The sequence below is a fragment of the Camelina sativa genome, chromosome 8 (genome assembly GCF_030686135.1).
Source record: "Camelina sativa cultivar CO46 ecotype springtype chromosome 8, ASM3068613v1".
Classification (NCBI taxonomy): Eukaryota; Viridiplantae; Streptophyta; class Magnoliopsida; order Brassicales; family Brassicaceae; genus Camelina; species Camelina sativa.
In genome coordinates, this window is record NC_141887.1 from 7,972,789 (window position 1) to 8,000,293 (window position 27,505).

The 27,505-nt window shown below is 38.2% G+C and overlaps 1 protein-coding gene, 1 non-coding gene and 2 pseudogenes across 2 annotated transcripts; 2 read left to right on the forward strand and 2 right to left on the reverse strand.

The window, feature by feature from the left end:
* Nucleotides 1–1,438: 1,438 nt before the first annotated feature.
* Nucleotides 1,439–3,629, forward strand: LOC104706750 (polyubiquitin 4). Its single transcript, XM_010422965.3, has 2 exons — nucleotides 1,439–1,900; nucleotides 2,292–3,629. The coding sequence occupies exon 2, from the start codon at nucleotides 2,292–2,294 to the stop codon at nucleotides 3,438–3,440; it is 1,149 nt and encodes a 382-aa protein (XP_010421267.2). The 5' UTR covers nucleotides 1,439–1,900; the 3' UTR covers nucleotides 3,441–3,629.
* Nucleotides 3,630–5,255: 1,626 nt separating this feature from the next.
* Nucleotides 5,256–6,036, forward strand: LOC147939793 (uncharacterized; annotated as a pseudogene).
* Nucleotides 6,037–6,634: 598 nt separating this feature from the next.
* On the reverse strand, nucleotides 6,635–7,333 carry LOC104709333 (agamous-like MADS-box protein AGL53 pseudogene; annotated as a pseudogene).
* A 15,235-nt stretch (nucleotides 7,334–22,568) lies between these two features.
* On the reverse strand, nucleotides 22,569–22,675 carry LOC147939794 (small nucleolar RNA R71). The gene has a single exon (XR_015564806.1). It is a non-coding gene; the product is annotated as a small nucleolar RNA R71 (small nucleolar RNA).
* Between the last annotated feature and the right edge of the window lie 4,830 nt (nucleotides 22,676–27,505).

Sequence of the window (27,505 nt, forward strand, 5' to 3'; positions counted from 1 at the left end):
CTTATATAACAGAATGGAAGTACACAACATTTTTTTATAGACTATATAATTTGTATAAGTTAGTTACAAAATAGATTATAAATTAAATTAAATATAGATTGATTACAAAAAGGAACAAAATTAATTGTCATTTTGTGGGCTATATGAATACGCTTAATAATATCCCAAAGAATCCTCTTAAAATCTTTATTATTCCATGTATTGTTACACCATATATACTATTAGGCGTATAAAGGAATAAAATCTTGGCAATTAATCACACTTAATCGTGATTTCTGAAATCTTATTGTACAGTTCAAAATAAAATATTACCTAATATCCTTCCAAGCTTTAAATATAAATCATTCAGAACTCAAAGAATTCACTATAATATGAAAGAATTCCAAAAAATATGAGCACAAGTTGAAATTTCAAGAAATATGATTTCTCGGATTAAATTAAAGTTTGGAACAATGTTGTTTCGTAGACTTTCTCGGTCAAAGTGATTTTGACAAACATACGTTACATATTTAGTCTTAAAATTAATATGTAGTATACTTTGAGTTAAGTCATAGAATTAACAACCAAAATACAGTATAGAATTTTAAACACTAAACAAATCAAATAAAAAAAAAAGAACCTTTTTATCACACAACTTAACTCGCAGTATGCCGCGGGTAAAAATCTAAATCTACTAGAATAGATATTACAAAATAGTTGTTATTTTCATAAGTCATATTCAGCATATGATTTCATGATATAGTGTTTCATCCAAAAAAAACTTTTAAAATAAATAAAATAATCACATATATGATGTTTTGAATAAAAATTACAAAACAAACAAAAGAAATTTCAACTCGTGCTCTAGCACGGGTCATATTCTAGTTTATGATACTAAAAACTATTCATGGTTGAAGACAAAAGAAAAGAAAAAAACTATGTATGGTGTTATTTCTTGTATATCCTATGGCGTTTAGATACTCGTTCTGTATCCCAAAAAATTTAATGTTTTAATTATTTTGTTTTTGAAAATTGTTAGATACTCGTTCTGTATCCCAAAAAATGGTTTTTAATGATTTTTAATGATTTTTTTTTGTATCATAAAGATTGCTTTTCTAGTAATCTTTTTTATCATTTAATGCTAAAAAATTATAAATTTTAACAATCATTAGTTTAGTATTTGATAATTTGATGAATTACTAATGGATAATAGTTATGAGAAATGTGTTATTGTGAATAAATATGTATTTATAGTTAAACAATAAAAAATTAATTTATGTGAAAAATCCTAAAAAATCATATCTTTTGAGTTTTGAGTTATTAATCAAGTTTGGATCATGTAATAAATGATAATTAATTTTTCTTTTTCTTTTCTTTGAATATCATTCATCACACCATTCCATCTAAAAAATTTGTGAAAAAATCTGTCAAATATAGATTTACCAATCTAGTTTTTTTTGTTATAATTTAAAAAAAAAACAAATTTTCTAATACAAACAAATTGTAAATACATTTTTTTAAAAAAGAAGACAAATTGCCATTATCAATAATATTTTTTTTTTTTGTCAACCATAGAGCCACAATTGGCTGGCCCATTAGCCAAATTTCTACATTCGTAGGAGCTGGGATTCGATCCCGGATGTGATGGTGCCTTCTACAAATAGATTTACCTCCTTCATTATCAATAATATCTTAAAAGTTAAAAATATGTTTTCTTGTTACTTGCAAATTGGCAAATTGCAACATTAAATTAATAAAAGATTAAGTCGGTTTAGGCCTTTGGGCCTTGTGATGGGCTTATATAAAGAAGACCTTCGTGATCTCTTTCTTATAATTACGATCTCTTCGGATCAACTCTTCTGATTCTATCATCTCTCCCACAACCCTAAAATCGCAGCGCTCTGCAAATCTCTCTTTCAAGGTACTTCTTCTCGATCTGAACCTCGATTAATTCTAGGATCTCTCTATTCGTAGTTCGTCAGATTTGTCATGTTTGTTTGAATTTTTTTGTGATTTTTTGACGTTCGTTTTTAGCTGTTGGGTTGAGAACTATATCGTTTAGATCTGTTCTTTCTAGTGCTTGATTGTGCTATTCGCAGTTAAGATTTGGGTTTTCTTGATTGTGTTCTTTGTCAATCTAGATCCGTTCTCTTCAATGTTGTTTTGATTTCTTATTAGGGTTTTCTTGATTGTGTTCTTTGTTTATCTAGATTCGTTTTCTTCGATGTTTTTTTGATTTCTTATTAGGTTTTTTTTAATAAGTTTGGTGTATGTTTTGCTGATCGATTACTTGTTTTTGTTTGTTTCTGCAGATGCAAATTTTCGTGAAAACACTCACTGGCAAGACCATTACTCTCGAGGTTGAGAGTTCTGACACCATCGACAATGTTAAGGCTAAGATTCAGGACAAGGAAGGGATCCCTCCGGATCAGCAAAGGTTGATCTTTGCTGGTAAACAGCTAGAGGATGGTCGTACCTTGGCGGATTACAACATTCAGAAAGAATCAACCCTTCACTTGGTTCTCCGATTAAGAGGTGGTATGCAAATCTTTGTGAAGACGTTGACTGGCAAAACCATCACCCTCGAGGTTGAGAGTTCGGATACTATTGACAATGTTAAAGCTAAGATTCAGGATAAAGAAGGGATTCCTCCGGACCAGCAGAGGCTTATCTTTGCCGGTAAGCAGCTTGAGGATGGTCGCACGCTAGCTGACTACAATATCCAGAAAGAGTCTACTCTCCACTTGGTGCTTCGTCTCAGAGGTGGTATGCAGATTTTTGTGAAGACCCTGACCGGAAAGACCATCACTTTGGAGGTTGAGAGTTCAGACACTATCGATAATGTCAAGGCTAAGATCCAGGATAAAGAAGGAATCCCACCAGACCAGCAGAGGCTCATCTTTGCAGGGAAACAGCTTGAAGATGGACGCACCCTTGCGGATTACAACATCCAGAAGGAATCAACCCTTCACCTTGTGTTGCGTCTCCGTGGTGGTATGCAAATCTTTGTGAAAACTTTGACAGGGAAGACTATCACGTTGGAAGTTGAGAGCTCAGACACTATCGATAATGTCAAGGCTAAGATTCAGGATAAGGAAGGGATCCCACCGGACCAGCAGAGACTCATCTTTGCCGGTAAGCAGCTAGAGGATGGTCGGACACTTGCGGATTACAATATCCAGAAGGAATCAACCCTTCACCTTGTGTTGCGTCTCCGTGGTGGTATGCAAATCTTTGTGAAAACTTTGACAGGGAAGACTATCACCTTGGAGGTAGAGAGCTCAGACACAATCGATAACGTCAAGGCAAAGATTCAGGATAAGGAAGGGATCCCTCCGGACCAACAGAGACTCATCTTCGCTGGGAAACAGCTTGAGGATGGTCGGACTCTTGCGGATTACAACATCCAGAAGGAGTCGACTCTTCACTTGGTTCTTCGTCTTCGTGGTGGAGACTTCTGAGCTTATGGTCTGTAGTCAAAACTGGTGTTGTTTGATTGAGACTCGTGCACTTGGAAGTTGATTTCTGCAAAAGATAAAAAGACTTTTCTCTATCGCTTTCATTTTGTGTTTTAGTTATATGTACTTTTGTCGTAAACCTTTCGGTGTATGTTTCAAGTTTAATAATAATCCAAGTGCACGTTTTTAAAATTGTTTTGTCAATCCGTAGAATCTAAAGCTAACCTTGTTGTGCTCTGCATCTGTAGTCTACTGTGGAGAGTGTTTTGGTATGTTTTGGTAACACAGCTACCGCTTAATCACTCAAGCAGAACTTTTTCCTTGGGAATATTTTTGGTAACGTTAAACAAATAATGTTTTTTTTGACAACTGAAAGTATGTTTGTGTCGGCGTTATATACTTGAGGGCAACCCCAATGGGGATATATTCTAGGGTCTCTCAAGATTGTTTATTAATAGATTTTGTGTTTTGAATAGATTTAAAAACTTTATGATTGTTAATTAAAAGTTTCCTTTTTAATGGTGGGTTCTTATTTTGAGTCTCTTAGTTTAATTTTTTTTTTTGAAAATTAAAAATTTAAATTAGAATATGAAATTATTGCATTTGAGATATATGTTTATAAAATTATTGCATTTCATAAAATTTTAAACATATGAAACATTAAAACATAATAAAAAAAAGTAAAATTCATTAAAAGAGGAAATGCTTAATGATATTTTCCAAATTTTGCCCAAATATTCTCAACCAAATTTTATGCTTCTAACAAGAGCCCGAGAGCCAAAAAAATGTTATGTACAATCTCATCATTTGTTAAACAAAAATACTCCCTTCTTTCCCTTCTTCCTCAGCAGATCCTGAAACGAATAGAAGCAGACCCAAAAAAATAATCAGCAATTGGTTTTCTAAAAATGAAGCTTGAAGTCTTTATATTATTGTATCTACATATATTATCTCTGATTTTTATGAAAGCTGCAATTTTTGTCTTCTAGAGATTGTAACGAAAGTGATAAAATGAATACAATGCTTTTGAAAATACATTACCCTCTTGATAAATAATCTCAGGGTGAGTACTATTTCATCTCTTGAGCTGCCAAAAGATAACAGAAGATCTTACAGTGGATGTTGAATATGGCAAATGTTATACCGCAAGGGATGCTCTTTTGTCTACCCCAGTAGCGGATCCAAAAAAAAAATTTGTATGGGGCACAAATAACTTATTACTAATTAATATTAATTTTTTTTGTCAACACTCTGATATTAAATTAAAATAATTAAATTTTATTTTTATTTGATTTCTAATTGTACATATAATTGCATATTAGATAAATTTAAAATAATAATTATATTTCACAAAAATTTAAACTCTAAATATATTAGATAAAGTAAAAAAAACTATAATATTGTATGCTAAGTTTGCAAATATTTTTAAATTTAAATGTAAATATAGTTAATAGTAGAAAAGGAAGATTCAGATTTTGTTAAAAATTAATTACAAGTACGAAAGAAATAAATAAGACTGAAAAGACTATGGAACTAATCATATAAAAATATGATAGACATTTAATAAGAGAATATGGCCATGGAAAAAGGAAAATAAGAATACAACAAAAAAAACTATAGGAAAACAAATAATATCAATATACATTAAAAAAATTATAATTTAGCATGGGGCACTTGCCCCACCTAAGAACCACGTAGATCCGCCCCTGGTCTACCCAATCCAGAGTTCATATTTTGAAACTTAAATTCCAAACTATATGCTTAAATTTCAGCTACAACTAGTCGGTTTCTCATTTCAACCCTGACTTATCTTCAGAGATGAATATGTATCATCAGCTATTGAGAATTTCTCCTTCTTTTCTTTTAAACAGATCAGCCTCAAACCATTCAAGAGCTGCCCAAAATGCTTTCCAGAGATATGATCATGCTTCTGCCAAGCAGCATTCAGAAAAAGCAAGAGAAGATTGGTTAACAGCTGAGAAGCTAAATGCTGAGGCAGCCAAAAAGATAATAGGTATAACAAATAAGGACAACGACATATGGAAGTTGGACCTGCATGGACTCCACGCAACAGAAGCTGTTCAAGCATTACAAGAACGTTTTGCAAAAGATAGGTCAATTCACAGTGAACCGTTCAGTATCACCAAATAGAGGTAGGTCAAAGAATGCAGTTATGCGATCTGCGTCACAAGAGCCTTTTTGGTAGATTAGATGTGGAAGGCGTCGAGAGTAAAAAAATTTCTTCTAGGCAACTAAGAAACTCACTGCAGGTTGCAAGTTGCAACAGGTATGTCAACTGATGTTTCCCTTGTTCAAATATAATAGAAGCTTCACACAGAAATCTGTGACAGTAATGTTCTATGTCCTTTATAGGTATTGGTAAACACAGCCGGGGACATGCTTCACTTCCTCAGGCTGTGAAGACATTCTTTAAAGATAACAGGTGAAACAAACTCTCTTTTTATATTACAATTCATATCTTTCTAAATCAGTAGTATAACTAACAACTGAAGAATGGAATGTTGCCTTACAGGTACAGGTTTGATGAGACAAGACCAGAGGAGTTATCACAGTGTTGCCTAAATTCCGACACAGCTGAATATATGATTGATTTCGGTATTACTCGAACAGGTCACGAAAATAGAGTGTAATGCGACTGATAGTTGTAGTGAGATCAAATGTAAACTTAAGTGGGATTATTATTTTATATAAACAAAGATTGACTATTCATATGAACGAATTGTTTCACAAGTCCTTAATCTCTAACTGTTTTGCAGCTGAAAAAAGCCAGAGCCTGCACCGAGCCTGAACGAATTGTTTCACAAGTCCTTATCTCTAATTGTTTCACTGTGTCTGTGATTTTTGTTTTCTAGAGATTGTAACGAAAGTGATAAAATAGATCATTCACAGAAACAAGGTTCAATTTACTCAATTTAGTATACTTGTCTGCATCAGTTATGGACATTTAACATTCAATGTGATCTATTGCATAAAAACCCTTAATATACATTAGTTTGATCAAACTGATCAAATTTAAGACTCAGAAAAAGAAAAAAAAGAGTAGAAGAAGCCAAAGACTATTATGATAGAAACTTGAGAAACAAAAAATACATTCATACTTGGCAAAACATACAATTCAAAGGATGATAACAAACAAAAAGTGTCGACTTCTAACAAACCCTAAATATATATCTAAATCAAAACACATAATCTAACATCGTCGATGGGTCAAAGGTAGAAACAGAGGAGTCAGGGAGTTGACAGAAGCTACCGTTGTCATGGTTATAGAGAAAGACTGAAACTTTGCTCTGATGTTGTTGAGTCAATGATGGGGTCGATAGGTATTGCTCTGTTCCGCTCATCAATGATGGATCTGGTGTGAAGAAGCCGGCGGAAGACACCACAGGAGGAGGGTTCTGATCGGGGGGTTTCGTCTGGTTCTGTAACACCCGAAGAAGCTGATCTTGACACACCCGTAGAGAACTCTCTAACGAAGCCTCCATCTCCAAAAGTTTCTCAGAGAATTTGTTGTCCTCCGTGATATCAAAAGATGTCTTCTTCTTGTATTTGAGGGTCGTCTTCTTCTTATTCAGAAACTGAGAAAGGTTTGTGCTTTTCTTGCGTCTCTCTCTATCGCTTAGTTTGCTGAATCTCTCTGCCATGTCTCGAACCTTGGATTGATCTTCCGGCCATGTCCTGACGAGTTCTCCGTCACGGTTGTAGTATATAACACAGACCTCGACATCGCACAGGATTGAAAGCTCCGAGGCTTTCTTAAACATGGTCTGTTCTCTCATAGCAAGATTTGTTGTCTTCTTTGATACGGAAGAGAGTTTCTTGAAACATCTTCGGTTTCTCACCGACAACAATTTCGTTGTTTTGTCCTTCGTCAACATTGTAGAAGAAGAAGCTTTGTTTACTGCAGAGAGATAAAAAAAGTAAAGAAGAAGCTTTTAGTTTCTTTTGATGAGAATTAGGGTAAACACACACAACAACTTCAGGGTTATTTATGTAGAAAATTCGATTTCCATATTTCTCTTCATTAATGATATGATATACGCGTTTTGTTGTCACAATCTGGATTGGATTCGATTTCCATTTTCCTAAAATCAATCTAACCGTTGTAGTATATATATATATCACTGTATCTATATAATCAATCACAATCACTAAGTACTTAGTATTAGATCCTAGTCAACTTTTGTCAGGCTCATCAAACTCAAATCATTCTTACGGTCTACTTCCCTCTTTGAAAGAAGCTTAACTTCTACTAACCCGGTAATGCTAATCCTTCACATGCATGTAGAAAATTTCATTAGAATAAACTTTAACTCTTTCAACATGCAAAGCTGCACATTCCTCCATTCCCACACAGCCACACGTTACACAGACAACAAGCTTGATTTCTTTTATGACAAAAAAAAGGACAGAAGCATATAAGGCATAAGTCTTACTGTAGTAGAAGCTGAGAACTTTTCCGCAATTGTGAGACCATTACTACACTTGATGCTGTAACCTTCTCTCTCAATAGATAACGTAGCTGCTTCCCATATATCCAGGAAACCAGTCTGTTCAAAGCCACATGCATGTGAAGGATTTAAACCAGAGAATACTACATAGCCAGAAATATACAAGAGTTGAAATGGCGAATGTTACTTATACGGCAAGGCGAAACATTGTATGAAGCATTACCAGTATGAATGGTCTTCTCTATATTGCTCTTCATCACTGGATCTGTGATTAATATATATTAAAAAAAAAGAGGATTTAAGGGAACCAGTAACCACTATCTTGTACACAACCAACCAGAAACAGCTCAGCAAACATAGAAGAGACTTAATTAACATCTTATATCAAGATGTAAACTGACAAGTAGTGGCTTAGTTTTACAGGAAGTCATCAAGAGGGCATGATTTCTCAAAGTAAATTGATAAACTTACGGCAAGCGATCTTGTGTTTGTCATTGGCAAACACAAGCGGATAATTCTCTAAGTAAATGGCTAAACTTACGGCAAGGGATCTTGCAATTATCGTTGGCAAAAACCTTCACAAGCTCCCCCTGAAATCAGAGAGTAGCAAATGAATATTGCAAACCACATGTAAAAACTAAGAAAAAAGTCAACAGAAAACAACAACTCTTAAATTTCGAAATCCAAACTCTATTGTACGTATCAATGATACATTTTTGATAACATTATATAGAAAATGTATGAATTGATGATTGTACTAGATGAGACTACAAAGGTCTTTATACATAGTCTAGAAGCTATACAAGAAAACATAATATGTACAAAGTAAAGATATTGATATGAAAAGTAAATGACAAGTAATCGTATCACGTATTCCCTTATTCATATAGATTCAATACGCCCCCTCAAGATGGAGGGACTAAGGTGACTCCAATCTTGTTACGCAGATACTGATACGTTGAACGCGAGAGAGGTTTGGTAAGTGCATCAGCAAGCTGGTCCTTGGTGGAAACATGAGCGACTCGAAGTTTCCCACTGCTGATGAGTTCACAAATGAAGTGATAGTCAATGGCGATGTGTTTCATGCGGGAGTGAAAAACTGGGTTAGCACAGAGGTAGGTGGCACCAATGTTATCACAGTAGATGGTAGGTGAGGCAGTCCGTGAGAGTCCAAATTCAGAGAGTAGAGAACATATCCACATGAGTTCAGAAGCGGCATTGGCAACAGCTCTATACCCAACTTCAGTATATGATCTTGCAACACCCTTCTGTTTCTTAGCAGACCAAGATATTGGCTGACCACCAAGATAAATAATATAAGCATTAGTAGAGACACAATCGGAAACATCACCTGCCCAGTCAGCATCGGAGAAACAGTGGAGTGTGAGGGGCTTGCCCTTCTTGAAAAACAGACAGTAAGAACTTGTACTGGTAAGATAGTGTAGCACACGTTTTGCTGCTTGCCAATGATCCGATGTGGGTGCGTGCATAAAGTGCGATAGGCGATTAATGGCGTACGCAATGTCCGGTCTGGTGAACGAGAGGTATTGGAGACTGCCAACTAAGGTGCGATACTCAGTGGGATTTGAATGTGGTTTGCCAGCCAATGTGAGTTTCGGGGTCGTGACCATTGGTGTAGCTACTGGTTTTGCATCCTGCATTTTCATTTTGACCAACAAATCTAACACATACTTGCGTTGATTGAGGTGTAAACCATACTTCGTACGAATCGCTTCAATGCCTAAAAAATAGGACACATCACCCATGTCCTTGACTGAGAAGCGATCGCCAAGGTTGGTGAGAATTTGTTCAACCATTGCCGCATTGTTGCCAGTGACGATGATGTCGTCAACATAGACCAGGACATAGAGCAAGAGCTTATCACGGAGAAGAACAAACAAAGACGTGTCAGAGAGAGTTGCGAAAACCAGCACTTACAAGGTATTGTTTGAGTTAAAGATACCACGCATGTGATGCTTGTTTAAGCCCATACAGCGCCTTATTCAACTTGCAAACATAGGTGGGACGATCAGGGTCAACAAAGCCTTCTGGTTGAGAGATGTAGACATCTTCAATAAGCGTTCCTTGCAAAAACGCATTGTTGACATCAATTTGACGAATTGGCCACGACTGAGAGACAACAACATCAAGAACAGTGTGAATTGTTGTTGCCTTTATAACCGGACTAAAGGTCTCTTGATAATCAATCCGTTGTTGTTGATTGTACCCCTTTGAAACCAGTCGAAATTTGAATTTATCCACACTACCATCGGGGAGAATTTTTGTTCGAAAAATCCACTTGGTATCGATGACATTGTAAGATAGATCAGGAGTAATCAGATTCTAGGTGCGATAGCGGAGTTGAGAGTTAAATTCATCAGACATGGAGTTACGCCATCGAGGATCACGAAGAGCTTGTGTCACCGTTCTGGGTTCGGTTGTGGAAGCAGTAGTGAGAATGGACGAGAGACCAAATTTCCTATTTTGGTTTGACAATGTTATTTTTTGATCTTGTTTGCATCGAGTGTTGATTTTGAGGCAGAATAGTAGGTTGCTGTTGAGGATTTGGAGCAGGGTCAAAGGTTGTCTGGCGTGCCGGTGATGGAGAGGCTCGACTTGTGGATGATTGTGAAATTGGAGAGGAGACATTGTTGGCTTCAGAAGAGGATGTAGATGGGCCTACAGAATGGGCCGAGTTTGCTGGTGATGAATGTTGTTGGGCCGAGTGTGAAAGAGATGGCGATGTCGGATGTTGAGTCGATGTGGCTGGCATGTTGTCGGTAACAGAAGTCAGGATAGATCGTGAAACAGAGTAATGCGACGATTGTTCAGCCGATGATTCCGGTGGACTTGACGATGGTGAAGAAGCAGAGCCCGTGGAAGCACCGTGGGACTCCAAAGACTGTGACGGAGCTGCTGTGAGTGGTGGAGATGAAAAGGGAACAATGGTGAGAGGAGGAAGCCATGGAGAGGAAGGCTGGGAAGGTTTGGGAGAATCTTGAGACGAAGAAGAGAGAAGTTTGTAGGGAAATTGGGTTTCATCAAAGACAACATGTCTTGAAACATATAAGTGATTGGATATTGGTTCAAGACAGAGATAGGCACTCTGAGTGAGAGAGTAGCCTAAGAAGACACAAGGTGAGGATTTGGGTTGAAGTTTATGAGTATTATAGAGTTTGAGCCAGGGATAGGAGAGAGAGCCAAAAATCTATAGTTTGGTATAGTTTGGTGTTTGGTCAAATAATTTAGAGTATGGTGATTGATAGGAGAGTATGGGAGTGGGCATTCTGTTAATGAGAAAAACAGCAGTGGAGAAAGAATAGGACAGTAGGTTGGTGGAATATCAGAATGAGTGAGGAGGGCAAGACCTGTCTCAACAATATGACGATGACGTCTTTCGGCAAGGCCATTGTGTTCAGGGGTGTGAGGAGGAGTGGTAAGGTGACTGATGCCATGTGTGGAGAGAAAAGAGCGGAGAGCGATGAATTCACCACCATTATCTGAGAAGAGAGTCCCAATTTTGGTGGAAAAACGATTTTCAACAAGAGGTGAATTTGATGAAGGTGTCTTTGACTTGTGATTTTTGGGAGAGTGGATAGAGCCAAGTATATCTAGTAAAGTGATCCATAATAACTAGATAATATTTGAACTTATAAACAGAGAGAAGAGGAAAAGTCCACACATCGGTAAATAAATACTCAAGAGGTCGAGAGGAGTGGATAGAAGACTCAGAAAAAGATAACTTGTGACTCTTATTGATGGAGCAATCACCACAATAGAGTGGTTTTATTGGATAATTGGAAACAGGTAAATTAAAACTAGAAAGCATTTTTTGTAAAATAGAGAATGATGGATGGCCAAGCCGAGAGTGCCATGTAGAAGCATCAGATTTGAGATTGGTGGTGGTGGTGGAGAAGACAGAAGGATGAGAAAATGAGGACGGCCACTCATAGAGCTCATTGCGGACACGACCTTGGAGTAACGGGATCCCCGTGCTCAGAACCTTCACCTGAAAAGCCGCCGGGAAAAATTCAACGGAAACACGGTTAGCGTTACACAGGTGATAGAAAGAAATGAGTTTCTTTTAAATATCAGGCACATAAAGAACATTGGTGAGTGGTAGAGGTTGAGTTTGAGATGGTAGATAAACAGAACCGGTGTGAGTGATTGGAAGACCCTTGCCATCACCAACTACCACCTGATCTCCACCGATATAAGGCTGATGAAGGATGAGATTGGCAAGATCAGAGGAGATGTGATGGGTTGCAGCAGAGTCAAGCAGCCAAGGATTAACAGTGGTGAAGTTAGCCCGTGGTTGTTGTTGCTGTAACAGGGCGAGTTGAGAGCAGCGTTTAGCGCTGTGGCCTTGAGTACCACAAATCTGACAACGACCAATGTAGTGACCCGTATCACAAAGTACGTAGCGAACACGATGGACGTGTACGAAGGACGTGGAGATGTCACAGACAGACGGAAAATAAGAAGTTTTGGAGATTGGCCTAAGTAACTTGAACTTAAAGTTACCAAGACACGGAAGGTCCAGAACCGAAGAATAGATGGGAACCGTTGGGACATCCGGACCGGTGATGAATGAATGATCGAGAAAAATTGGGGAAAGGACCAAGGAAGGAAAAAAAAAGTAATGGCCGTGGAGAAATGGTATGTGGGACGTAAGACGGACCATGAGAACGGAATGGCCGTGTACTAGTAAAACGGACGATGTACCCCGGACGATGGACGGATTGGACGTACAGGACGGGAGGTCCGAAGAGAGCCGATAAATATTAGTGTCACGGACAAGGGGTCCGAGGAAGACGAGGAATACTGGAGTCACGGACAGGAGGACCGAGGACTGCTGAGGAATTAGATTCGCGGAGGAGAAAATGGTTCTGCGGATGAGTACGGACGTACTTGGGACGCAAGAAGGACGAGGGAAATACGAGGAAGTGGAAAAGTCTCTGCATGGGAAAGAGATGACACGTGTCGTCAGATTAAGCCTTCTTCGCCAGCGTTTGAGATACACGCGCGAGTGGGGGACAGTGCATGCAATTTTTTTTGACACTTGTCAAGCCAAAATTGCCACTTGCCTAAACCTAAAAATCGAGTGTGGGCTTATAAATAGACCTCCTTGGCTTCTCATTTTCGACATCACTCTCTCTAAACATCAAAGCTTTGCCAAATTTTTCTCTCAACTTTTTGGGGAAGAAATCTTGTTTTGAGCAAAGTGAAAGAAGAAGAAGAAGATCTCGTCGGTGGGAAGCTCGCTCAAGGGGAGGTGCTGTCAGATCGGCGTGATGTGGTGGAGTTCTAATCAAGCCAAAGATCTTCAAAGCTAAGGTGAGTTGTGGTTTTAAGGGGATGGGAGGTGTGTGAGCTCTCTAGCTCTTGCATCGGCCCTTGTTGTAGTTGTTGTTGTTGCATGTAGTGTTGCATGTAGTTTTTGCATGTAGATCTATAGATTGCATGTAGACTAAGGGGGAATTTAAGAATTCTTGGGGGAGAATGGCTTGATCTTAGACTAGATGCAAGTGTGAAATGCCTTGCATGCTATATCTAATGGTTTTAAAACTTGAATTGGGTGAGAATAATTTTTAGAACCTCATGCAAGTGTGAAATACCTTGCATGATGGATTTCTAAATTTTTAAGAGTTTTCTTTAAAATTAATTTTCTAAAATCACTTGCAAGTGTGGAATGCCTTGCATGTTGAGTTTTAGAGTTTTTAAGAATTTTTCCAAGGGTGGAAATAATTTTCTAAAATCACTTGCAAGTGTGGGATGCCTTGCATGTTGAGTTTTAGAGTTTTTAAGAGTTTTCCAAGGGTGTAAATAATTTTCTAAAATCACTTGCAATTGTGAAATGCCTTGCATGTTGAGTTTTAGAGTTTTTAAGAGTTTTCCAAGGGTGGAAATAATTTTAAAAATTCTCATGCAAGTGTGGGATGCTTTGCATGATCGATTTTGGGGATTTTGGGATTAAGAAAATGCATGTTAAATATTATAATTTAATTTTTGCATAATTTTTGAGGGAGGTTAAACCCTTAGATCTGATGGGAGATCAGTCTAGGAAAAAGGGGGTTGGTTTTGGTGAGTCCATACGAGAATCTCCAAAGGTGGAAAGAGCCGTATGATGTACCCAAAATTTTAATATGTGAGTTTAACCTCTAAAAAAAACTGGAAGAAGGTTGTTGGGGAGGCCATACGAGGAAGGGTGCCGCATGTAAACCCAAAACCAAGGAATTAAACCTCATGGTGCTGATGGTAGATCGGACCATTGGAGTGTTGTTTCCTAAGGACATGCGAAAATCTCCGTTAAGGAAAGAGTCGCATGTATAAGAGGAATTTAGGGATTAAGATGCATGTAAAACTTAATAACTAAAAGACTTAAAAATTTGGGGTTGGGAGCATATAGGATGCATGCATGTAGGATTTTCTTAAGTTGCATGATTGTTTTCTTGTGGCTTAAGTTTGTGTGTGGTGATTGATTGTTGTTGTGATCATGTGTTGCTTGCAACTTGTGTGCTGTTTGTTTGTGCTTAATTCTTGGAGTCTTGAGTTCTAGAGTTAAGTGTTGTCCTAGCTAGTTCGCGGGTTAAATGTCTCGGTCCTTAGCTAGAGATCGTACTCTGTTCCTGACGTGTGTGTGGAAATCCGGTGAGCTAATCCAAAGGGATCTCATGGCAGGATGGATTCGGGTCTAGCTAGCTACTAGCCTGAACCGCATGACGATGCAGCACGGTTTACCCGATTTTGTACCTGGGATGGGTGACAATTCGGATGATTTGGGGTGTGTCCGGTTGTTGCCTTTCTGGTATCAACGCAGAAGAGTGTTGGGACAGGACAGAGGATCGATGGGCCCTAGGTTGTGAATTTCTGTGGGAGGTGTTCCCTAGGTTGATTGTGATATCCCTAGGTGAAGTTGGTAGTGTCAGTCATGGTGTGGATACCTGACTTTGGAATCAAGCGTGTTCAAGTTATCTTGATGCATGGCTAGCTCTTTCCACTTTGGCAGTGATTGCAAAGTGAAGTGGCGTGGAGGCCAAGTTAGAGTCAAGGTCTACACGAGTCGAGTCTTGTTTGTCCTTGCTTGATTGCTTGATTGCTTGATTGCTTGATTGCTTGATTGTTTGATTGTGTGTTTGTTGCTTGTTATGCTTCCGCATTGCGTGCTTTGATTGTGGGGTAGTTGTGGGGTAGCTGGAAGATTTGAGATAGCATGTTATAGTGAGATAGCATTTTATAGGAAGATAACATGTTAATGGGTTAGCATGTTAGAAGGGTTACCCAACTCACTGAGTAATACTAGATTACTCACCCCTCTCCGCAATTGTTTTCTTGCAGGGAAAGTTAGGAGGGTAGTACCGAGTGTTATGGATCAGATAGGATGTTTTCGTGTTGTGTTGCAAAGTTCTTGTCTTTTGTTGATCTTTTTAATTCTCTGTTTTTTTGTTAAGTTGGATCCAACGTTTTTGATTTGTGTTTGTATGGATTTTGTAAACTCAATACTATATATAATAAATCGTTTATTTTCATATATAATTCAGACAAGTGGAGCTGTTTTCAGAGATATTCCGGGTCCAGCAACGCCGCGTACGGCCCAAGGGTTGCAAAGCCTAAGGAATGCACGTAGGGGATAGACGAATGCCAGTGGACTGACTGGCTGGGGTACCTAATTCGTTTGTGGAACCTCGGCCGGATCGCGGGCAATTGTCTGATTGTGATGACCACCGGGCCGGTCTGTGGTTAGTCCGACCATAGGAAGGTTTGGGGGCGTTACAACCGAGATACGGACGGGGTTCTCTGAAGTCATTGGGATGACGAGACGAGGGAGTCCAGTTGTTGTTGCGTGGAGTGAACCGATGCTGTGAGCGAGGATTGGTGTTGGTACGTTGAGGCAGAGCAATGTGGGTGCTGATTGGTGTAGTCATGAGAGGTTGTGTTGTCAGCAATTTGGACTCATGGTTGATGAGTTTCTCATGGAGTTCAGTGAGATTCGGTGGTGTATCATGACCTTCGACTTGGTCGATGATGGTCTTGTACTCTTCCGGAAGACCTTCAAGGATAAGTTCCACTTGGTCTTCGTGATCAAGAGGCTTACTCAAAAGCGCCAGTTCATCAAAACGGGTGGTAAGGCCTTGAAGATACGCATCGATCGTTTTGGTATCCTTCTTCCAGTTCTTGTGTTGGATCTTGATTTGACGGATGTGACCACGACTTGGTTTGGCATAGGTGGAGGCAAGGGTGGTCCAGATCTCATCAGTGGTGTGAGCACGAGAGATGATCGGCACGATGGAGATGGAGATAGCACCGAGGAGTGCACTATAGAGAAGCTTGTCTTGACGGAGACAATTGATGTACGCAGGATTGGGGGAGCTGGTGCCATCAATCGTGATAGTGTCGGCATGCAATGCCTTAGATCCTTCAAGGTAAGAAGCAAGACCATACCCATCAATAAGAGCATAGACTTGACGACTCCACATGATGTAGTTGGTAGAGGTGAGCCGTGTAACATTTGTCATATTGACATTGAGAAGAGCTTCAGAATTCGGTGTTACGGTTTCAGAGGTTGCATTCACGGTGGTGTTAACAGGAGAGTTGTCAGATTGAGACATGATGATGAGAATAAGCAAATAGAAAAAGACAAGAGAAGCGGCGGAATAGAAGAAAAAGAAGAATTTTTTTTAGGTATAAGTATAGGATAGCTCAGATACCATATAGAAAATGTATGAATTGATGATTGTATTAGATGAGACTACATAGGTCTTTATACATAGTCTAGAAGCTATACAAAGAAACATAATATGTGCAGTGTAAAGAGATTGATATGAAAAGTAAATGACAAGTAATTGTATCACATATTCCTTTATGGGAAAAAATCCGAAAAAACCGCCATCTATTTTTTATCTGAATGTTTAATACCTCGTGGTTTTTTATTGGACGAAAAATACCTGGTCTATTTAATTTTGCCATAAAAAAATATTCGTTTATATAAGTGTTAGTACACTCATACTTACGGATTAACGGAGCTCGTTTGTTTTATGATTTGTCTACGCAATTCCTTTGTTTTATTGTTGTGGTCTGGTGGTACAATGTTTGAGTACTTTGCTCAAGGGTCAGGTGTTCTACTCTCACCCCCAACCCATTTTCAATTTTTTTTTCTTCTGTTTGGTCGTCGTTCCGGTGAAGCCGAAGAAGATGATAATAGACTTTGCAGAGGTTCTCTTTCTTGGCATTCTCCGGTAACTGTTAGAGATTTGATTCAATCCTCCTTCATAGGAGCTAACGAAGGATCTAGAGATTTGATTTCATCAAATATTTTAATCCCGACGCTACCATTGGTCACATGGAGAGTATTTTCTTCTTCCTCTTCTCCGATCGAACCAAAATCTGGATTTTGCCAGAAGCTTCGTCTCATCAATGGAGGAAGTGGGTGAAATTGAAAAATTGAAAAATTGAACCTTCGAGCAGAGTATTAAAATTTTTACCACCAGACCACAACAATTAATACAACTAACTGTGAAAACAAATCATATATATTACTTAGAAACGTGGGGTCAAAATTTAAACTCTATTACTAACACTTATAAAGGTCCGTTAACTCGTAAATATGAATCTACTAACACTTATATAAACAAATATTTTTATGGCAAATTTAAATAAACGAGGTATTTTTCTTTCAATAAAAAACACGAGATACTAAACATCCAAAGAAAAAATAGATGACAGTTTTTTCGGGTTTTTTCCCATTCCCTTGTTCATATAGCTTTTTGTCTTCTTTAGTCAAAGCAACAAGACAAGCCGTAGAATTGTAGCTGAAGATTTGATCGATTTTTGGGAATTAGGTGTAAATGTCGAGCGTTGGGATGATCTTTGCAGTTGTTTTGGATTTCGCTATGGGAAGATCTTTGCAGTTGCGTAATCTCAATTGTTTCATCTTCCATCTCCAAAAAACTGTGAATCACAAATCACAAATCACAAAAATTAGGGTTTTCACTCAATTTATCGATTCAATTATTGGGTTTTGGTATCACAACAGATCTCAAATCAATACTTGTACAAATCGGGTGGATATATACTCTATTCTGATCCAGTTTTAGCTTTTGATTGAAAGAGACGAAGAAGCTTTTGATTGATTTTAGAGGAGAGAGAGAGATATATATACTCAATAGATTTGTGTGTCCGAGTGGTTATCCAAAAGTTATTATGGTGTTAGACATTGCGGTTTCAAGCCCACTTTGTAAACTCTTCTTTTAATTTTTATTTAAACGACGTCGTTCTGATGCACACATGGATTCCATGGTGAGAGTAACATAACTACTAATTAATCACGTTTTTGTATATTGTAGCACAAAATCATAAGTTCGGTAATTCAATTTTTTTAAAAGTTCATGTATGTTTTCACATAGTTAATAGTCCGATGTATGAATCGAACATATTGGAATTGTCCAGATATGAAAAAGACGTTTTTTTACACTCTCATTAGCTAAGAAACATGGATTTAGATCAGCTCAAAAACAAGAAAAATGAAGCTTATGAATATGGGATAAAATGAATATATTACTTGTGTATCAACTTGGTCAGCTTTGTTCAAGACAACACAGATCTTGTCTTCGTTACCACGCAGAGATGTTATAACCTGTTACCACAACTGGAGTTGAAATAGCTTCTTGCCCTATAAATGCTAGAGGCAAATTGATTCCTTGCAATGCCATCCAGTCAATCTCTCTCTCCCATTTCCCCCATCCCCACCAAACATATGAATCTAGAAGTAAACAAGAAAGCAGAAGCAGGAGCAGCTATGTGACGTGAGTGATTCATTACATAACAATTGACACATGAGAAAAGTTTGATTCCAAGACGTGTATATGTCTTACAGCTAGATGTAACAACATTTTGGTAATAGTGTCCAGGCTGTGGAACAGAGGCAATCTAAATGCCACCAGTCTTGTCCCAAGAAACATGAGCATTACATTTATACTTTAAATACCAATGGAGGCCAGAAGCAATCTCAACTCCAGTTGTGCCTTTAATCCTGAAATCCAAGTTAGAAATAAACAAAGCTTGGAAGAGAATAATCTCTGGTAGCTACAAACATCCTATTGAAAAAAAAAAAACAATCACTACTGTAAAATCTAACTCTAACACAACAGGGTTAAAAGGCAAACTACTGTAAAATCTAACTCTAACACAACAGGGTTAAAGGCAAAAAAGGAAGAACCTTTGAGATAATTCTCAAATCAAAGCTACGAAAATGTGTGGGAAGCAGTCTTTGCAATTATTCTTTCTGGGATTGTTTTCTCTCTTTCCAATCAAATCTCTCAGCCTGATCGGTTAGTGTCTTCTTTCGATTGTTAATTGTTCTGATACGAGTTGGGATTGGGTCCTTATTGGGCCTGACAAATGGAGAAGAAGATTAGAAGTCCAAGTCTTCTTATTCCAGCTGAATTACAGTTTATGCCATTCTTCTCTTACGTTTGTGTATTTAGGTTCTCTCTCGTCTTGTAAAAGAATCTACCAAAAAATGAATAATCAACAAAACAATTCTTAATCTCTTTTCTTCTTCTTCTTTCTACCTCTTATCTCTTCTCTTATCTTCTATCTTCTCTCTAATCCTCTATCTTCCCTTCTCTTAATCAATTCTGGTTACTTTGGTTAGGGTCAAACCTAACATTGGTGCTTTCATTTCATTGAGAGCTTTTTCATGATGGCTCTATCAGAACTCGAGACATGGTATTCTATCGTGGGATTAAGAAACTCTATGCTAGAGCTGGCTGTAAGTCTGAGTGTGGGAAATCCCTTCAAGGAAAATATCTTAAATCTCCTCAAAGGACGATTTGGTGAAGATTACAAACGAGACATAATTTCTGGCTGGGATCTTCCTCCTCCACCGATGGCTGAAGAGCACAAGGATATGCAAGAGGTTCCAGGACCACAACAGTCAAGCTTAGACTACCTATTTCCAGCAGAAAACTCAAAGATATCTCTGGGGAATTTCATCGAGCAAGGGGTGGACCAGAAACAAGAAGTTTGGATGGTGGATTATTTAACAGAAAATCATAAGAAGGATTTGAATGACAAATCTGGACTTCTTCAGCAGTCTCAAGATTGCTTTGAGCTTGTGAACCCTTGGAATCAGAATGCTGTGAGCAAAATTTCTCATGGATGCAAGTTGTCGTATAAAGCTCGTATAAAGAAATCCACCAAGTATAAACCACAACCTGATTTGGTGCAAGCTTGTCAAAGATATGTTATGCTCCAAAATTCTCCAGGTTTCAGAGTTTGTAAAGATAATATGTCTATATTTTGCATCTTATTAGCATGCATTTGTCATACATTTAGCTAGGATAACTAGTCATTTTGCATCATTTTAGAACCTCTTTTATACACTTTGCATGTTTAGGAAGTTTTTGCATCATCCTTGCATGCATTGTGCATTTCGAAGTATTTCAGGTGTTTAGGAGACGTCGGAGACGCACACAATCGAGCCACTCTCAACCTCCACAATCGAGCCACTCTCAACCTCCACAATCGAGCCACTCTCAACCTCCACAATCGAGCCACTCTCAACCTCCACAATCGAGCCACTCTCAACCTACGCAATCGAGCCACTCTCAGGGCACCAGTCGGACCACTCAATCGAGCCATCACTCGAGCCACAGGTCTAGGAATTCATCTTTTGACGTCTTCATCAAAGTTGTAGAGAATTGAGTCATCTTTCCAATTCCATTTATTTCAAGCCAATCGGAGGTGTGGTTCAAGAGTTATCATCGTTTTAGTAGATGCGTATACACCCAGCTCGAGCCACTTTCACCGACCACGCTCGTGCCACTTTCACCGACCATGCTCGAGCCATTTTCACTCGCACGGCTCGACCCACTCCTACTCACACCAATCGAGCCACTGGACGCACACAGACGAAATCACGCATGCCAGGAAGACGCTCCGTCTGACGCTCTATCTTGTCGTTTTAAGTTTTAGGGATTCACACGTTCTTACTATATATACATTTTGTTAAGTACTGGTTTAGGACATCTTATATTTTATTCTCGTTTTGTTCTTAAGGTTCTACCTAGCCACCTAAAACGTTTGAGACTTTGTATCCAAATATCTTTTAATCCGTTTAGTTTTTGCATTTGATTTCTTCTGCAAAGTTGTTCATCTCATTCTTGTCTATCTTATTATGCTTTGTTCAATATTTTCTGGATTTATGTCTTTGGTGATGATTTCCGGATCTGAGTAGTGCTAGAGTTTTTGGGGATGGGATAGATTAGGTGGAGGATCTTAGGATGTAAAGTGTTTAAGCTTGATTTGTATGATTCCCTTCTGGACTAGTGTTAGAATTACTAGTTTCTCTCTGATCAATTGGAACTAGGTTCGAGACATTTCCACACCCAAAAGGTATTTGATGAAATGTCTGACCAACTAGTGCCAGAGACTTACGTTCCTAGCCTAAGAGATTAGGTGTCTAGGATGTTTGTTGACGTGAATGAACTTGTTTTTCATGCCATGTTTGATCATGTTTCTCTAGCGAGAGCTAGTTATGGAAGTTGTTGAGTCTGAATAGCTTTTGCCAAGAGATTGGATTAGCTAAGTTGTGATGTTTATTGTTTAGGGATAGTTTGCTTGTCGTATGTTAAACACTAGGAGACTCCACCGACATCTATTACTCCCATCCTTAGGATTTTTATCTTTTTGATTGATATTACATTCCTGAGACTGTTTTGTTTGTTCATGCTTAGAATCGTTTTCGGTTTCAATTATTCTTGTTCGCTTCTTGTCATACATTTTCGTTTCTAGTTCTGTGACACATTTCCGTTTTGCATTCTGATCACTCTAGGATTGTTAGACATAAAAACACTATTTTTGAATTGGCTTAACTTGTGATTTCTTGATTGCATCTTGAGTGGTAGCAACATCCCATTTGGATTGACACCTTAAGTACTACAACTGCATAAGGTTAGTTGAACCTGCTAGGACATACAAAAATATTAGTATCAATTTGGCGTCGTTGCCATTTGGGAATCGTTTTGCTATATTTAAGATTTCAAGTTTTGCAAGATTAGGTTCTATGAAACTTATCATTCTGAGTTCTGACTTGTTTTGGTTGTCTGCTTGTTTGTTTTGCATCTCAGGTACCTGTTGATTGCAACGTTGCATGCACACCAGATCAAGAGGACATCAGAACCTCCTACCTGCTATCGACGATATCAACCGGTTACAAAGACCACGACAAGCTCGTCAACTCACTGATCATCCCGCATCCGTCACAATGGAACAACAGAATGGACCACATCCGGGACCACGAAACATTGGTGCTAGGGATGCACCGAACACTCATACCCAGCGTGCTGGAATCATCCCTCTCGCCGTGCAGAACAACAACTTCGAAATCAAGAGTTATCTGATCTCCATGATCCAAGGAAACAAGTTTCACGGGTTGCCTATGGAGGATCCACTCGACCACTTGGACGAGTTCGACCGTCTGTGCAGTCTCACCAAGATGTATGGCGTGAGTGAGGATGGTTACAAGTTGCGCCTCTTCCCGTTCTCCATGGGAGACAAAGCTCATCAATGGGAGAAAAACCTTCCCAAGGGATCAGTCACCACCTAGGATGGTTGCAAGAAAGCATTCTTGGCCAAATTCTTCTCCAATTCCAGAACAGCACGTCTTAGGAATGAGATTTCTAGCTTCACTCAGAAGAGCTCCGAATCATTCTGTGAAGCCTGGGAGCGTTTCAAGGGTTACCACAGCCAATGTCCACACCATGGTTTTAGCAACGAGTCACTGCTGATCACTCTCTACCGTGGTGTACTACCAAAGATATGCATGTTGTTTGACACTGCTTCTAACTGTAACTTCCTGAACAAGGACGTAGATGAAGGTTGGCAACTAGTTGAGAATCTCGCCCAGTCTGACGGCAACTACAATGAGGATTATGACCACACAGTTCGCGACGACGCTGGGTCTGAGGAGAAGTACAAGAAAGACCTCAAAAATGTCAATGAGAAACTTGACCGTATCTTGCTAACCCAGCAGAGGAGCATCCACTTCGTATCTGAGGATGACCCTTTCCACGTTCCAGATGGGGAGGGTGAGCAGACTGAGGAGATCAGCTATGTCCAGAATCAGGGTGGGTACAACAAAGGTTACAACCAATACAAGGCAAACCCCAATTTGTCTTATCGAAGTAACAATGTTGCCAATCCACAAGATCAGGTGTATCCGCCTCAACAACAACAGCAAGGTCAACAAAAACCTTTGTGCCTTACAATCCGGGATTCGTTCCTAAACAACCATTCCAGCAGGGTTATCAGGCTCCCTCAGGACCACCGCCAGGATTCCGCCCTCAACAAGTTCAGCCTACTACAACCCCAGATCAAGAAATGAAGCAAATGATGCAACAACTTCTTCAGGGGCAAGCTAGCGGTTCTATGGATACTGCTAAGTAGTTTGTTGATCTTAGTGATACTAGGATTTTTGTGTCTCTATCCTAGTAGGTTCAATTATCCTTATGCATTGTAGTACTTAAGGTGTCAATCCAAATGGGATTATGCTAATCACAAAAGATGCAATCAAGATAGTACAAGTTAAGCCAATTCAGATATGGGGGGGGGTATCTATCAACCTAATGAAGCAGAAATGAAAATGCAGCAATCAAAACAACTTAAAGAAATACTAAGCAGAAATTAAGCTACTAAACAAGTGCAATAAACAAGACTAAGCAGAATTAACTAATAAGCAGAAGTAACAAGAGAAAACTAGAAAAGAGCAGAGCATAAATAAGAAAATAAACTGGAGCTCGACCTAGCACTCGATAGAGCATGGTATGAACCAAGGTCGAGTGCATGGACGAGTGATGCAGAACAGAAGATTAAACTTAAAACTAAAAGCAGAAACAATAAAGCAGAAAAAGACAAGTAATTAAATGCAAGAAACAGAAGCAAACAAGTAGCAAATAGATCCTAAGGATGGGAATTATTGGTTGGTATTAAACTTAATCTATCTAGGTTGCTTAACAAAACTCAATCAACAAAGAGCTAATCCTTAGACAATGATCTTAATGGCTTACCAATCCACTCTCATGACAGAGGTAATCAAGTTTAGTAACATCCTAACCCAACTCTCATTGGTGAAACCATACTAAACAGGCTTTAAGAATCAGATCATTAATGTCAAAAATCACTTTAAACATCTAATCTCTTAGCATGCTTCATGATAATCTCTAGACTTAGCCTTATCTATCAACTTAGACATTGGTGTGATGCTAAGAAGCTTAAGATCTATCTTTACCTTCTTAGTATAAGAATAGCATAGAGCATATCTAATCTAGAAAGGATTTTATGGAATTCAAGCTTAAACAATCCTAAACAAACTAAGTTCTCTACCAACCTAACCCATCCTTAAGAATCTATCTCTACTCAGAATCTAATAAATGAGATGTAAGAACACAAACCCAGAAAATGATGAAACAGACATAATCATAAAGATGATGATAAAATAAGCAACTTTGTAGAAGAAATCAAATGAAAATACTTAAAGGATCAAAAGTTATGAAGATTACAATTTTTGGTGGCTATACCTAAAAAAACGAGCTTGTTCTGTGGCCAGAGTTAAGAGACATCTTTATAGAAAAGAAGGGAAGCCCTAGTTAGCTAGGAGACAAAATAGATAGGCGGCTCACAACTCGAACATGTGCTCGGTCGAGTGCATGGTCGAGTGACCTCTTCTTCTGCTTCTTCCAACGGTCGAGTCCTCGATCTGGGATGATATCTGTTCAGTAAATTCGGGATAACGTTTGCACCATAACTCCGATCGGCCTGAGAATACCGGCATTGGAAAGCTAACTCGGTTGTCTACAACCTTTGTGAAGAACTTGGAAGCTGAATGCCAATGGAAGATCTTTATTCGGGTTGATCTTTGAGGGACTTGTTTTGAATCCGACCGAGTGTTCTTTGGCAAACGGTGGAGTGTGTGCTCGACTCCATTGTCGAGTGATTGCTTTCCTCCTCTATTGAGCCTTATTCCCTTGATAGATGTCCCTTTTTGATCACAACTTATCCTTTGTGCTTCCAAAGTACCTAATTCACCTATTTATGCACACAAATATGCAAATGCAATGCAAATTCTATCCAAATGCATAAACTGAGAATAAAAGACATAAATGTGCTAAAACTAACTCTAAACAATGCAAAACAGGAGATAAATGCATGCTAAAATATGGTAAAATATAGAGTTATCAACTCTCCCAAACTTAGTCTTTGCTTGCCCTCAAGCAAACAATCATGACATAAGAAGGAAGAGAAGTTTGAAGATAGGAACTCATAAACAAAGAGCAATAACAAAGGATTCAAATCACAGTCCTTAAATGCAATTCAATGGTGCAAAGAATCAGTCAAATTGTTTACAAATATTTTCCTAAGCTTATCACAATGCACTATTCTAGTTCAACTCCTATCTATTAGTAAAGACTTGCAATCCCATTGAACATCTCTTTCACATTCATTAAAGTGTTTGGTGTAACCTTGCAAATGGAACATGAATTAAGCTTAATTGGTTGAAGGGTAAGGCCTTTGAAGGTAGGCTGATAATTGTGTTTTTAGGGTGATTAACTCTCAAACAAGAAGGAATACTAGACAGTTGTGAAACCAATCTAAGACTGAGAACAATTTAGGCATACAAAGCTTAGCTCTTGATGTTCTACCCATCTAGAAGCTTTTCTACCCTTTTCTCATCCTTTTTTTCTTTATTTTCAACCCAAAAACTCAAACTTTGATCTCTTGAACCCCTTTTTGTAACTTCTGGTCTTATTGTTTTTGTATATCTCTAAGGCTACTGTTTATTTTAAACACTAGCTCCTTCTCTTTCTTATTCTTTCTTTGCTATACTCCCAATCTTATTTGACTTTTCTTTACTCTTTTCTTTTTGATTCTAGGAGATTATAACAATACTTTCTATACCTTTTCTTTGAGACTTAGAGCTTATAACCAAACTTAACCTTAGAGACCTTTCTTTTCTTTTCTTTTGACCAAGTAAACCTTTTTTTCCCTTCTTATTCTCTCTTGTTCCCAAACCTGAACCCAAATCAACATTCTAACCACCTATTTCTTTCAAAACCAATCTTATTAGCTAGTTCTAATGATTCCAAATCTAGCTAAAGCAAGAGCCAGTTCTTTGTCGTTCTCAATACTCTCAAGATTCCACATCCTATAGCATTATCAACAAAGAGGCCTCACTAAAAAAAAAACAGTACAAGGCTTGAAAGAAAAGGCTGGGGTTTCAAGGTATGACAAGAGATTGGGTTAAATGAATAGAGTGGTAAAAAGAGAATGTTAACCCAATTCAAAGTTCCATGAGCTAGCTTTCATAGTCCATAAGCAAGATATTTAATGATCAGATTAAAGTCCAATAGTATAGAGATGCAAAAAAATGTTCAAGCAAGTTTCACACTAGAAGGAGATGCTTTCAAATGACACAATGCTTTAAACATAGATTTTTCATTTTTTTCCAAAGACTGAACTAGCACCAAAGAAATATAAATGAGGGCTGTGGGTTCAATCCTAAGAATCTACTTCTAACATGGTAGATTTAATCATTGTTCCCCAATGCATATGTACAATCCTATATGCAATATACTAAAGACAATCCTAGAATGCAATGCAACTACATGAACACTCTGTTTTTGTAAAGATTTTTTTGAAAAAATTTCAATTTTTTATGGTTTTTCTATGCCTTAGATGCAATGCAGAAGCTTGTATGATTATGCTAAAAATTTGAAATAAGAAAACAGAAAACAACATCAAATGTCATCTCAAACCCTCCCCCAAACTTAAATTACACAGTCCCTTGTGTAAGAGAAATTTGAAAGAGGATTTAAGAATCCAGAAACAAGATAAAAACATGGAATGCAATGGTATAGACAATGATTAGGTGAAAGTAGTACCTCAAGGCTGCTGGAGAAGGGGGAACTCGATCTCATACCCAGACAAGCGCTCGGTCGAGTGGGCTGGTCGAGTTGTTCTCCGATCCTTCCTTTCTTCCTCTGATTAAACTCTCTTGCTTCCATGACCACCAAAACACTAAAACAAGATCAAAATAACCAAAACTTAAACCAATATATACAAGGATACCATAGGGACTTCCTCCCTAGTGAGCTTGTTTAAAGTCTCTAAGCTTGACTTGACATACTTTAATGCTATGAGAGGTCATAGAGAGGTGATGAGGTCCCCTCTCTTCCCATAGAACAAAGTAGAGAGTAACAGAACTTAATCTAGCACATCTTGAAATCTTAAATGTAGCAAAACAGATCCCAATTGGCAACGGCACCAAATTGATACTAGGATTTTTGTGTCTCTATCATAGTAGGTTCAATTAACCTTATGCATTGTAGTACTTAAGGTGTCAATCCAAATGAGATTATGCTAATCACAAAAGATGCAATCAAGATAGTACAAGTTAAGCCAATTCAGTATGGGGATGGTATCTATCAACCTAATGAAGCAGAAATGAAAATGCAGCAATCAAAACAACTTAAAGAAGTACTAAGCAGAAATTAGCTACTAAACAAGTGCAATAAACAAGACTAAGCAGAATTAACTAATAAG

Bases quoted from the DNA above. Each gene is read 5' to 3' on its own strand.
- LOC104706750 (XM_010422965.3), top strand. From the start codon at position 2,292: ATGCAAATTTTCGTGAAAACACTCACTGGCAAGACCATTACTCTCGAG.